Consider the following 13,820-nt stretch of genomic DNA (forward strand, 5'->3'; position numbering starts at 1 on the left):
TATCTTATTAATGATGCACTTATTTGCACTCTGTCTCTTCCATATTTGCATACCTCTACTGCAGTTCACTTCTGTGCTCTTTCACTGTACAAAACTTAATTGCACAAGCTAGGCTTGCAAAAATCCCGTTTGCAGTAAGCTCCTGACCCTCAGAATTTTTCATGCTCTAACCCCACTTACATTCAATGATACACAAAGATGAACTGGATACACATTGTGAGATGCATCAATATCATGGGGCAGAAAATTATTCGGCAACAAACAGCCAGCTACAGGAGCACACATTTATTGCATAAAATGAAACACTGCACACAATGAGATTGTTTGCAAGGCGAGTGAAACTTTTGCAAAGCTTTTGATGTCAAAACTCAACTAGTGCTCAACAGATCAGTTATTGTCAGTATGCAATTAGATGCAGTTTCCCCACTGAGTGAGTATCTAGTCCAGGTGTGTAACTTGTTAGTTGTTAAATGAAAAAGTATTGTTCATGTATTAGTTCAGATATCAGAGGAAAAGTCTCTCCAGTATCTGCTGGAAGAATCCTATTACTCACTTCCTGCTGCATTTTCAGTCTTCTCTTGATGCTGATCAGGTTTCGGACCTGCTCAGTGCAGTATTAACAGTCATTCAGCAGCACAGTTTTACAAGGTTATAAATAGCAAGAATATACTTTATCTGTGGGATTTTTTTCTGATTTTTTTTCATCTGATTGGTTTTTTGCTTCCCCAGACCCCATGAACTTGTGGGTTTTTTTTCCTTCCAATAGTTAGTTGTGATTTAGGTATTATGCCTGTATGGGCATTTGGTCTGTTTGATTTTGGTGCATCATGGAGCCTTTTTTTTATGCAAATGTAAATTCAGAACTAGGGACATGGCTCAGTAGTGAACTTGCCCATGCTGGGTTAATGGTTGCATTTGATGATCCTAAAGGTTTTCTCCAACCTAAACTATTCTACGATTCTGTTTCTGTGTTTTGCATTGCTGTTCTCCTTTAAGGAGCTGGATCATGACAAAATATGAGTGTAATATAAGTGTACAAGCTAAAAAATCAGTTTTTTCTCTGTTCTGAAAGAATAGTCTTTTCAAGAGAACTTGCCTTATTCTTCCTGTACAGCTATCAATTTGGCCGTGTGTCATTTTTTCATAACTTCAATCTTAATAAATTTAACTCAAATTTCCCCCTACTATTTTCAGGTTAGTCTCTACACATTCATACTGAATGACAAACAGGCTTTCAGTAGGGGTCTCCACTTGTGAGCAGAGTGCATGATGGTGTTTAAGTCTTGTTACTTTACCAGGTCTTGTATGTATCCTAACATGCTATGATTATCCTGTTGATACTATGGGCCACTGGCATGCAAAATGCTTTAAAGCATCTAAATCATGAAATAAAAAATGGCAACTATTCCTTTAAAACTGTAGCACTCCTGTGCAATAAATAAAGAATTGTGTGCTATATTCCATCATGCTCAGAATTATTTGATGGTTTTCAATTCTGTTTATTTTGACACGTTCTTGGAGCAGGTTTGCTTTTTATTTTTCTTAGATTTGGAATTTCTAAAGGTATATGGAAAAATTTAACAGTAAGGCATCTGTAATACACTAATGGACTGAGGATATTGGCACTAGCTGATCTAGAAGTTCATCTATTGCTTAGAATAATGCTACTTTATAGGACTAAGGCAGGGATCTTAAGAGAGGTTCCTTTTCAACTGAGGTATTCTGAAGGGTGTTTTGCACTAGCAAAAGTCATCTTGCATCTTACAATGCAACAGATAAACAGACAAATTCAGTATTTACTTAGGCCACTTTCTTTCAACTGAGCTTGTGTTCAAAGCTCCCTATGATTTCAGTAACCCATAGGCTGAATGACTGAAGGCCAAGAAAATACACTGATAAGTGGCACAGTTTCTACAGGTACAGGAGGACATAAATAGATTCCTTAAGAATAAACCCCACAACAGAATTCTACAAAAGCTTTCCAGCCATGCTGAGGTTAACCAAATCTAAAACACAATATAATTCTTGGTTTAAAAAGGAAAAATAATCTTCACTAGCAAACAGAGGCCATTGAAAAAGCAACAAACTTCCATGCAGACACAAAAGATATTTACCATCTTCAGCACTAAGAACTAATTCTTCCTTTGGTTTATTTATTTTTTCTTTATCTGTGCAGGAAAAAATAACACAGTTAGAAACTTTGTTACTCCAAAAAAAATGGATGGCAGTGATAATGACAGAATTAAGAGGACCAAAACCACAAACAAACCAGCAGAGCCATGGGAATGGTTAAATTTAAGAGACACTTTTACTTCACACACTGCCTCAAAGCCTACATCCAAGCAGGGGCCTCACGGTGACACAGTTTCTCTATCAGCATGTTGTTGCAACACTGTTAGTGCACACCTAAAACCTAGAAACTGGTTAGAAGCAAGCAGTAGCATAAGTAGTATTAGAAGAAGAACTTGCCAATAACTTTCAAAATCTACATCTCCATGCTTCAGTTTACAAATGTAAGTTCAGTCTGTGTCTTCCCCAGTAGACATGAGATAAGCATGAAAACATTCAGGGGCAGGGTGAAGTGAGACGGGAATTATAATTAAAAAAAAAAAAAAGAAATCCAAGGAGGCTACTGAGGGAAGCTGGGGGTTCATTTTAAGTATAATGTTATCTCACTGTATTCTCTTAAAGTGAGTTTGACATATTTACTGCTAGAATACACAGGTGAACCATTACTAAACTGAGTTCTTCGTGCTTTTACTGTCTACTAATTCGACCCAAGCCAGCAGCCAGGAAGCAATGACAGTAGTTGCTCATTACTGTTTTGGGTAATTGCCAATACTTTCACAATTGAAAAACTATCCAGGAAACAGTTAATCACTGATCAACACAGTGCATTTCTGGAAGATGTCTGCTTCACAAGCCACCCTTGTTTCAAAATTAACACCAAGAACTGAAAATTAAACTGTATGAGAAAAGCATCTGGTTCCAAAGTGCAACCTCCATACAGCTTATTGAGAAACAAAGACAAAGCCACGACTTGGCAAGGCTGTATGGAAGACCAGCATGAACACATTTAAGCCAAACTGGGGGTCATGGGAGACACACACAAGCTTTGTGCTCACTTGAGGTGGCTGATGGAATGTCCTCTAGACTTTTGGAAGGCTTTTTCCTATCTGCACTCCTTTTCAAAGCCATCAAAACAGGGTTTAATTCTTCTTCAGAACCTGTTATGAGACAAAACACATGAACACTGCACGTACAAACCGGCCACTTTAAGCAAGTCAATGAAGAACCAACCACAGGTTTCTCATGAGAATCTATTTTGACTGTTAGCAAAGACAGTGAACATTCAATGAAAATACAAGATAAAATAAAATAAACACCTAATTTTAAGTGTCCATTTGTTCTCCCTAAACACCCTCAGTTATTAGCAGAGAGAGAAGTTGCTTGATCTGTCCTTTGTAGGTATAGATCTGTCCTTACTAAAACAGGGTTTGGGGTAATTATTGCACTTAATTGGTTAAGATTAATATAGGATAAATTCAGATTGTAGCCATTATTTTACCATCTTTTTTTATGAATCAGCACAAAAGAAAGTTTTAGGGTTTTTTTTCTCCTTTGTGCAAATTTGTCTGTTATATTCTTTCCATAGTAAAAGTTATTTTGTTTCAAAGCATGAGTAACCAAAAAACCCCAACTAAACCAAAACCAAACAAAACCAACTGAACAAAAAGAAACAAAAATCCAACACCAACCCTCGATCCCACCCCCAAAAAAAGAAAACCAAAACAAAACAAAGCAAAAAAACCCAAACCAAGCTGTGGATGTATTTGGAACCCTGAAGTTAGGCAATTGTCTCCAAAAGTAGAATAAAGACAGACCTAGGTCCTTCAGAAATCTTTAAGACTTTCTTTCCTCCCTATCTTGCTTTCCTCCCCCTCCACCAACCAATCACACCTTACGGTGTTGCTGTCTGCAGTGGTGGGTGAAACCAAATTATGTTTGATTTTTCCTCATTTATCTTGGGTTTCCACTGACTTTCTTTGGAATCTCACTTTCAAAACAGGCTCAAGTGTAAGTTGGCAGGCCCTGGGAAATTCACATATTTCTCAGATTCTCCAGGTGACAAAAATATTCCCAGTCTCTCAGTATGAGACTAAAGAGGTTAAATTATCTCCTCTACCGTAAGCTCTTTGATGACTATCATACACCAAACATTGACTAGAGCTGCCATTCAATCAAATCATGTGAATCCTAGTAAACAGACCTCCTCATTTATATGGCCATTTTTCAGAGCAACAGGCAGCAATGCTAAATGAAATAGCACAGAGTATTAGTATTATCCTTATATCCAGTTATTCCACTGATAAGAATTTTTTTGTCTTTGGGGACTAGCCAGACAAACTAGAGAATCAACTCAGTGAGCCACTGATATTTTTTTTCCTCTTTTAATCCAGTATATTTGAGAGGATTACTAGATTGAGTGTTACAAATTTATTAATTTGAAGGCAATGTCACGTGGGATAAGAAAAAGGTAAATCACAACAACTGAATTGATTCATGCTGCTAAACTATCCTTACCAAAAAAAAGCTTACCCAAAGGTAGTATGTGTCTGTTAAACACTTTCCAATGAAACAACTTAATTAGTTCTTCCCACCCCTCCCAAACAAATACACAAATCATTCAATTAAGAAAGTATCACACAAATTTTCCATTAACATATTTCAAGCTGGATACCAAAAAAAATATCATAGCCATGTTTAGCAGCTCAGCACCATGAATTTTAGAAATCAGATAGCTCACAAGTTGATCTTCCAGTTCCAGAGTGGGAATCATAATTTTCATCTGAAAACTTGGATCCCAAATTTAAGTTGTCGCCTTCCTCTTCATTATTATCCTCATGCTGAGAAATTAGGCAGAATTGAGCTGCTTCTGGCTGGGGGCAGCTGCTCTCATCTTTAAGTGGTGTGCTTGTTCGTCTGAAATTCAGTGGTGCTTGAAATTCTGAATTCTGTTCAGAGGCCTCCAAGAAGGTCCTTTCATTCCTTCCTTTTTCATTAATCTCAAATGGTTTGATTGCAACCATACTGGTCTTGCCTTCGAAGGGAAGATCAACTGGAACCAAGTTTCTCTCTCCTATTTTGTTAATAGCTCCATCTCTTTTAAGACCAGAAGCTTCAATTTCACTTACTGCAAGATCATTAACTGAGGCTTGGACATTTTGTTCTGAAGTTCCTCCTTTGAGAACTGTCTTCATTTGTGTATCATAGCTACTTAGGGCATTGTATGGCTGTGACCTTGTCATGAGTAGAGTCTCTTTTTCTGCAGGAAATGTATGATCCCCAAATTTTTCTTGCTTATATAAATCTTTGGATATTAGACATGAAACTGCAGATGCTTCTTGAACAAGTTTTTCTAAAGAGCAACTGAATTCACCAAATTTTGCAATATTTGAAACAGAAGTTTTTTCTATTGTTTCTTGTATTTCTTGAAGATGATCTCTGTCTCGTTGATGTGGAGCACATATACTTAGACTAGTCTGTATTTTACTATGCATTTTCTTATCCATATTTTCCAGCACAGAAGCTGGTGTTTCAGAGACCTCTTTTGGTAGATTCTGCAAATTTACATCAGACCTGGTATATTCAATGTCGGACAGTGCAGATCTTTCTGTGGTCTCACTAAGTCCCTGCAGCAGCTCTCCATCATGCTCATAGGCCGTGCTCTTGGTTTTCACCTCAGCAGTCCCCTGTACTGTGCTGTCAGCACGTTTGGGTTTAGGAGGAGGTGTTTCAGAAGCCTCCTTCAGCAGCCTCTCTAGAGCAGAACTCAAGCCACTGGCCTTGGATGGGGCAACAGACTTTTGTATGTTCTCGCTGATTTCCTGAGGTACCTCTCTCTCATGCTCATAGGTCATTCTTTTAGCTTCCACCTCCAGAGTTCTCTGTACTGTGCTGTCAGCACGTTTGGGTTTAGGAGGAGGGGTTTCAGAGGCCTCCTTCAGCAGCTTCTCTAAAGCAGAACTCAAGCTGCTGTCTGAAGATGGAGCAACAGACTTTTCTATTATCTCATGGATTTCCTGACACAGCTCCCCGTCACACTCGTAAGCCATGCTTTTATCTTGCATCTCAGCAGTCCTTCGTACTGTGCTGTCAGCATGTTTGGGTTTAGGAGGTGGTGCTTCAGAGGCCTCCTTCAGCAGCCTCTCTAAAGCAGAACTCAAGCCACTGGCCTTGGATGACGCAACAGACCTTTCTATGGTCTCACTGATTTCCTGAGGCTCCTCTCCACCATGTTCATACATTGTCCTTTTAACTTGCACCTCAGCAGTCCCCCATGCTGTGCTGTCAGCATGTTTGGGTTTAGGAGGAGGTGTTTCAGAGGTTTCCTTCAGCAGCTTCTTTAGAGCAGAACTCAAGCCATCAACCTTGGATCCAGCTACAGACTTCTCTATGGTCTCATGGACTTCTTCAGGCTGACCAGTAGCTTCTTGGTGTGCTGATTCTACACTGCAGTTAGTTTGTGATATACTATTTGGGTCATCATGTGTTTTTATTCCCACCCTTCTATATTCAGAAGGATGAGATACAAGGGTTTCATTGAGAATGTTCTGCAAGCCAGCTTGAGGCCTCTGAGAGCCCTCAAGAGTATCATCCTTGTCTGCTGTCTGGTATTGTAGATACAAAGGTTCAAATTCCCTAAATTTTCTGAGGCTTGTTTTGTTCTCATGCTTATCTGTTGGTGACATATTCGCTTGTCCTGTACTTTTGCCTATTTCTTTTCCTTGATCAACAGGAGAAATATCATGACTGTCTTCCCCTGTTCTCTCAAAGACCTTGCACTGATTTGACTGAATATGTGTCCCTTTTAAAATGCTTTCCTTTAGGTTTAAGCTACATGACATCTCAGAGGCTTCCTTTTCTAACTTCCTTAGACATGATTTAAATACATCGAGCTCACCTTTAGGTAGAACAACTTTATCCACAGTCTCTGCAATTTCCTCTTTTTCCAAAGGAGTAGTCTTGTTCTCCATTTTTTCTATAGGTAAATAGAGTTTATCACCTGCTACTGTCTCCTTTAAAGTATCCTTATCACTAGATGATTGGAGCTGCAAGGATTCATGATGATCTTTTGATGAAACAATGCTTTTTTCTGTACATTCTCTAACTTCTTGCTCTGGAAGACCCATCTTTTCCTGGGATTTTGAGATTACTGGTTGTCTGTCCAGCTGGAGAAAGTCTGTATTTTTTGTGTGTGTCACATTCAGACCTTTTAGGATAGGAGATCCAAGAGACTTTTTGCATACCACAGAATCTAGTTTCTGTGGTTTTTTTCTCTCAGATGTTTGGGTTTGTTGTTGAATTAACTCTTGATTTCTCACATTATCTCTGCCTTTTTTTTCTTCTTCTGATTTTCTTTCATAGGTTATTGATCTAGTATTATGTGGCAAAGAATCATTTTCCTTGTCAATGCTACTCTGGAATTTAGCACCTGTATCCCAGAAGTTTCTCAGACTCTGGAAGTGTGAAGGATCTGAAATTTGATTCATGGACTTCTCATTCATTTTTTCTTTTAAAGACAAAACCTGGAAGCTGGGCTTCTGTTGGGAAGAAGGAGCAACTTTTCCTTTAAGAGTTTCCTTCTCATCTTTGTCTTTGCGTTTTGAGGAAGCTGAAGTGACACCAGCTCTGGGATGCAAGTTACTGGCTTTTGGGAGTTCTGTAGATTCACAAACTTCATGAGATGGAAGTGTTCCTTCTGGCTTTCCAAATGCATGGCCTGGTCCAAACTCAAAAGAGTGGTAATTTTTGTTTCTTGAAGTCTGGCTTGCATGACTCAGTTCAGGACTGCTTAATGTATTCTTGCTCTGATCATGCAATGCCTTAAGTCGATACACTGCAGATTGTTTTATTTTGTCACTTTCTCTGAGACCTGTCAATGCATGGCCACCTGATGCATCAGCATTGATGCTAACTTCTTTCTCTCCATGACTGGGGATAGCTTTATCCCTTTCCCAGAATGCTCTGATCTCCCTCATTCTTCTTTTTTCTTGTATTGCCTTCTCTGATTCACATTTCTGAGCTGGTAAGTTGTGCTCTTGATGTTCCAAGAGATTTGATTTTTTATTTTGTTGCTTGATTTCTTGACCATGTTCTTTTTTTCCAACCCTTGTACAATCAAATTCAGTTAGCAATTTATCATTTTGCTTCTCATTTGCTTCCTCTGTCTTAGGCTTCACCTTCTCCTTTATCAGCTGTATGTTTTCTGAAGTAAATGATGTAGATGAAATACTGTTCTGTTGCTTAATCTTTCCAAATGGTCTCTCTTCTCTATCTTCTGTTTTTCCATGCATGCCAGGCCCACTGTGTTCTGTAGGAAGAACTGCTGTTCTGGTTGACAAGTACACTTCCTCTCTGGGTTCCCTGCCTTGGGATCTTGCTGATTCATCTTCCCCATCTTCAGTACTAGAACTTCTTTTAAACCAGTCTAAAACTTTTGATACAGATTCATCATCTAATTTCATGAGGTCATCAGCATGTCTGCCAGGCTTGAAAGTGGTTTTAGCATCTCTCTCCTCAACAAGATCAGGCTTACCTTGTTGAAGACTTGTAGAATTGGTATTGGACACCTCACGTGCTTCTGTTTTAGCAGGAAGTTGATGTCCATCTACAATGCAAACAAACTTATCAGAGTTATGAATCAGACACATGACTGAAAATATTTGGTCTATCTAGAAAATTCTCAGAATTCTTTTTAACTGTTAGTGGAGAAAAGAGTTCTCTGGCCTCGTGATTTTGGAAAGAGCCATACTATGGGCAATAGAGTGAAGAAAATTCCTGCTCTGAGACATCCTATTGGAATCATTGCTTTTGAGGGTACAAACCGAGAAGACGAGTTAAACCCATTCTTAAAGGAAATGCCTACATTGAAGGGAGGCTGTGCATGACACACACACAGAGGATGATAATCCAGCATATTTGTGTTTAGTCCCATAAGCAAATCCGTAAATCACAACTGAATTACTCCCAAGGACAGCTGCACTACACTAAAATACCATCCACAAGAGATGTGCCCATAGTGGCTCTGATAAGATTACCAATAGAAGATCATAAAAGTATGAAAAAAAAATTGATTATTTAATTCTGCAGTATGTACCACATTCCTACTATCTCTGTTTCCCAGTTTTTAATTGTTAGATACAAGAGATCCACGTTAATGAATATGTGCTATATCCTATCTCATTCTATTCTTCACTCCTATTAGTCTCTTACCAGTAAAGTTTTTGTGTGACTTTGATTCATGGCTCAAGATCTGGTTGGCTTTACTTCCATGTGTCTCATCAACACTCCGTTCGTTATTGCTATTTGACAGGATATTGCTGGAGGTCTTCTGTGGAGTTTCAAGTTTCTTGGGAGTAACTGTCTTTGGCTGGAAGCTTTCACTAATCAGGAAGACTGATCTATTAGTGTCACAAGGGCTGGATGCAGTTGTGTCTTCTTGTAAACCATCTTTTGTTTTCATTTGTGAAGTTGATGAATAGCTTCCCAAAGGCTTTGCAGCAGAAATTTGCTTATCCTCAAGTGAGTCTGATTGAACAGCATAATTGCCACTGTTCTTTTCTTTGTCAGGTTTTAACAAATCATGCTCTCCTCTTTCTTTACCATGGTGTAGCTGTGGGCTTTGCAGAGGTTTTCCTTTACCTGGGCTAGAGGAGAATCTCACTTGTTTCAGTTTTTCCAGTGAATTTTGTGTGGAGTCTTCTGCTTCTTCCATAAGAAAGCTCTTCTCACCTTCTCCTTCAAAAATAGTTGCAGTAGAAAGACCATTCTTTTTCTGAACATCTAACATCTGACTGACACGAACTTCTGAGTCAGTGGAACTTGAGCTTGAGCTGCGCTTCAGAATGCCCCTGGGTGGGGTACCAATGCCATTAATCCTCTCGGTGTGCTTGGTTGGTTTGGGAACAAGGTCTTCTCTTTGTGACACAGAATCTGCTGCTTTGTGAATTAGTTTCCTAGCTTTTGGGACAGGACGCTTAACTAGTTCCTTCTGTGATTCATCAGTAAGTTCTACAGAAGGCTTCTTAGGTTTCTCTGTTTCATCATTTTGTAAGTTTGATTTAGGTGGGCTGTCTTCTGAGAGTGACCAAATTTCTGTAAGACATAGAACAGCTCTTGAGTTTACGTGATATTTGCCAGTATAAACAGAAAGTTATGACAGTGCAGATCTAGAAGGGATTATACTGGTTCATTTGAAACAACAGGAGCAAAAACACAGAGAGAAATTTTACATAGGTGTTGATTTCATTTTTATATAATAGAATTTTTTAGCAAATTAAAAGCTTGCAGTTATTTCTTATTTTACAAACATTAACAATTTGATGATACCAAAGAGAGAGCACACCAAATCTTTTATCAGCATTATTCCTGCAAGGGAGGAAGTTTGCAGGGAAGGGCAGCTTTTGAATACTCATACACCTCTTCAGGTTCAGAACATAAACAGCAATCTACAAAAACGGAAACTGGCTATTTCTACACTTATATGGAACAAAGCAAATGCAGAAACAATGTCTTGGCAGGGAGATGAAGGGGGTTTTATTCCTACTAAGCAAATATTTCCTCTTCCTGTTAGCATGCTTCACAACAGAGACAGGAGAGTAATATCCACATATGACTGTAAATTAGAACTTCAAATGCCTGTATTGTGTTATATAATCACTCATCAACTTGCTTGCAGAAAATACTGCTGGAAAGGAATGATAATAAATAGGACTAAGGAAACAAAGGAGAAAAGCACAGACCAAAGAGAGCTAGGCTGCTTCTGTCGAGCTAATTAGCAGCAATGATTGGAAGGTCATAAAGACAGCTATGCCAAATTCAAGGAAATTTCCCTGTCCTGTTCTCAGCAACTCAGGACAAGCAGCCCTCTCACGATAGAGTGCTTAGTGCTGCCTGGAACTATGAGTAAAAGAAAGGAAGCAAAATCCATTTACTCATGTCTACAGCCACTTCCTGAGTATATTCACTTGTTTTAGATGAGGTTTGAAATAAACTAATTGACAACTCCCAGTGGTTAAGAAAGAAAAGGTTTTGATCTCTTTCAGAAAGAAGCAATGAAAATAAAAATAATTTCATATAAACCTACAGGAAATTCACAATCATCTGCTAGAAAAGTACATTTACCCTTCTTTGATAGCTGAGGTACAATGGCCGGACTGTTTTCTGATTCCCCACTGTACAAGTTATCATCTGATGAAATGGAATTAAATGGATTTCTCCTTTGCTAAAAAAGGAACAAACATTACTGTTGCAGTCAAATTCTTATATCAGTACAGTCTTCACAAAATAGACACAAGTAGAGTGATTTCCTCCTCCCCACTAATCTATCAGCAAAGAATATAAAGGCATATCTCTTAAATTGGATACATAACAAAAAACCTAAACAATATGAACAGGAAACTATCAGAAGTGCCATTCACAATCTCATCTTTTTCTTTTGAACTCACCAACAGCAGAGGTAAGCCACCACTTAAAGACACTTGAAAATCCCAAGTTCTTGGAAGTTTAAATTATTTTATCTCTAATTCTGTGATATTAGAACAGAGCAGGCCAATCATTTTCAGTCATTGAGCAGATTGGAAATAATGTCAAGAAAAAACAGCCACCAATTATAGGTGTAGCAGCACTTTAGTGCTGAACCTTTAGTGATTTTCATTCTCTCCCTCCGAATGAAAAAAACCCACTCTTTTTTTTTTTTTCAAATTATTATCTTTCCTCCTCAAAACTTTACTTAAGATTACCACAGAAGCAAATAACTTCCACCATATTCAGTATCAGTCATACCTTTACTGATGAGACTGCTGCCTTCACAGGTCTTTCCTCTGGTTTGTTTAACACAGGGGTTACTTCTTTAGAACTAAGGAAAGGAAAATTAATATAAAGGAAAATTATATAACAACTTCAGCAAACAGGACATTACTTTATGCCTTTTTGAAAAAGCAAAACAAAGATTCATTTATACATACTCAAAGGTAAACACTTGGCACCTGAGTTTTTCCATTTAGCCTGTTCTCACCAGATTTAGAAGAAAACCTCATTCCTATAGCAAAGGGGATACTCTTTGTTTCCTTGCAAAAATGTATTTACTTGTTAAAGAATTCAATACAACTTCTACTTGGCATGACAGAAACCATATTTTTGATGCATTTTATATGTTTGAGCAAGCTTTATAAAAAGAAACATAAACATATATTTTCTATTTGCTACATATATGTTAATGTAAATATAGTAAATATAGCTACTCTCTAAACAATATCAGTGTTGCCATCTCCATCCTTGTCCTACATTTGTACTTACAGGACTGAAATCAAAGTGGAGGAAAGGGTCAAAATCTGATTAAAAAATAGATTTTTTCGAAGTGTCAAAGTCAGAAGAAACAGAGGAACCCCATCACCACTGTAGTAAAGATGTGACATGTCACAGATGATGACTTATCCCCTCAGAGGTACAACTTATAAGCTATTCTTTCAATTGAGATGTATAAATTTTTTGGATTGATGACATAAGCGAAGCAAGTTATTACTTGTGATAATAATTATAGCCCAGATATGGAGAAATTAAAACAGCTAGAGGAGACAGCTCCTATATTATCTTGAGAAATATTTCATCTACTTGCAAAATGATGCAAGGTTTTTTTCTCGATCAGATTTTTGCAATTTGAGTTTACCTAAACATCTCAGATATGAAAAAGTATTTGGTTTTTGAAGATGGAAGTTAGACATTAATTTCAATATAGTCTTCACATAACAACCATATTCAGTATCCTAATCTTATATGGAAAACACTGACATTAACCAATATACATGCTTATGATTTTGGGGTGGGGGAACAGTATGAAGCAGAAAAAATTTATATTCTTCAGATAGGATATATATCTCAGGCTAGGAAGGAAAGCATCTCCTATGGTTTTTCCAATATAGATGTACCAAGAGATTTCAAAACTGAATATTTCTTTGCTCTATGATCTTTGTTATGTGTGAAAAGACTTTAAGGTGGGAAGTAGAAGAGCCACAAGGTATCTCAGGACAGAAACAACATCCAGCTCTCATCAAGTTCCAGATTCACCTCCTTGCATTGACAAAGATCTCTCCAGTCTGGTAACTGGTAACAGTCTGCCCTCCTGAGGGGAGAAAAACTTTTCCATCTTTCCAGGGTGCAGTACAGTTAAGCTCAAAGCTTAGGGGAGAAAAACAAAACAAAACAAAACACTCTGATATCTGACCTTGAAAGGCTATTTGCCCTGGACTGCTAAGTGCATATGAGCAGTGACATCACTTACATTTTGCAAAAGGAAAAACATTGTTATGGAGAGGATAAAATGACCAAAGTGAGCAGTGTGAACATAAGGCTAGCAAAAAAATACCAGTTGCAATCTGAGCTATAAACTTCTATATCTCTTCCTTGCTCTTTTGATTCAACACTGCCTTTAAGAAATATACCACCATGCACAGTGATAGAGAGTTAAGGTATGAGATGATCTTGTAATGGAATCTATCTCAGGCGTGAAAATTTAACTGTTCTTACATTTTTGTAAGACTATAACTGTGGCAGCCTCTTATATGCACACACCAGATTACTAACCAATTACTCTTGCTCTTTCTATTCTTTGCTGCTCCCAAGTAAGAAGAAAAACTGGTTCTCAAAGAGCTACATGTTGCAACTTCTAGTTTCTTTTCAAAAATATCCTTTCACATTATGGTTTTTAATCTTTGTTCTAATATATATTTTTTTAAGTATGAAAATACATATACATATAA

General features: G+C 37.8%; 1 protein-coding gene across 6 annotated transcripts in view; it reads right to left on the reverse strand.

Moving 5' to 3' along the window:
• SYTL2 (synaptotagmin like 2) overlaps positions 1-13,820 on the reverse strand; it is a 57,206-nt gene that overhangs the window by 11,179 nt on the left and 32,207 nt on the right. For 3 of the 6 annotated variants that reach the window (XM_069016155.1, XM_069016133.1, XM_069016159.1), the window contains exons 6-12: positions 11,848-11,920; positions 11,188-11,287; positions 9,277-10,158; positions 4,808-8,671; positions 3,126-3,227; positions 2,115-2,168; positions 554-601 (exon numbers count right to left, since the gene is read on the reverse strand). In XM_069016155.1, coding sequence (XP_068872256.1) covers positions 554-601; positions 2,115-2,168; positions 3,126-3,227; positions 4,808-8,671; positions 9,277-10,158; positions 11,188-11,287; positions 11,848-11,920 — 5,123 coding nt within the window. The remainder of the gene's footprint in view (positions 1-553; positions 602-2,114; positions 2,169-3,125; positions 3,228-4,807; positions 8,672-9,276; positions 10,159-11,187; positions 11,288-11,847; positions 11,921-13,820) is intronic. The other 3 variants (XM_069016168.1, XM_069016140.1, XM_069016150.1) reach the window with 3 other exon arrangements.

This window comes from Aphelocoma coerulescens, chromosome 1, assembly GCF_041296385.1.
Source record: "Aphelocoma coerulescens isolate FSJ_1873_10779 chromosome 1, UR_Acoe_1.0, whole genome shotgun sequence".
NCBI classification, from domain to species: Eukaryota; Metazoa; Chordata; class Aves; order Passeriformes; family Corvidae; genus Aphelocoma; species Aphelocoma coerulescens.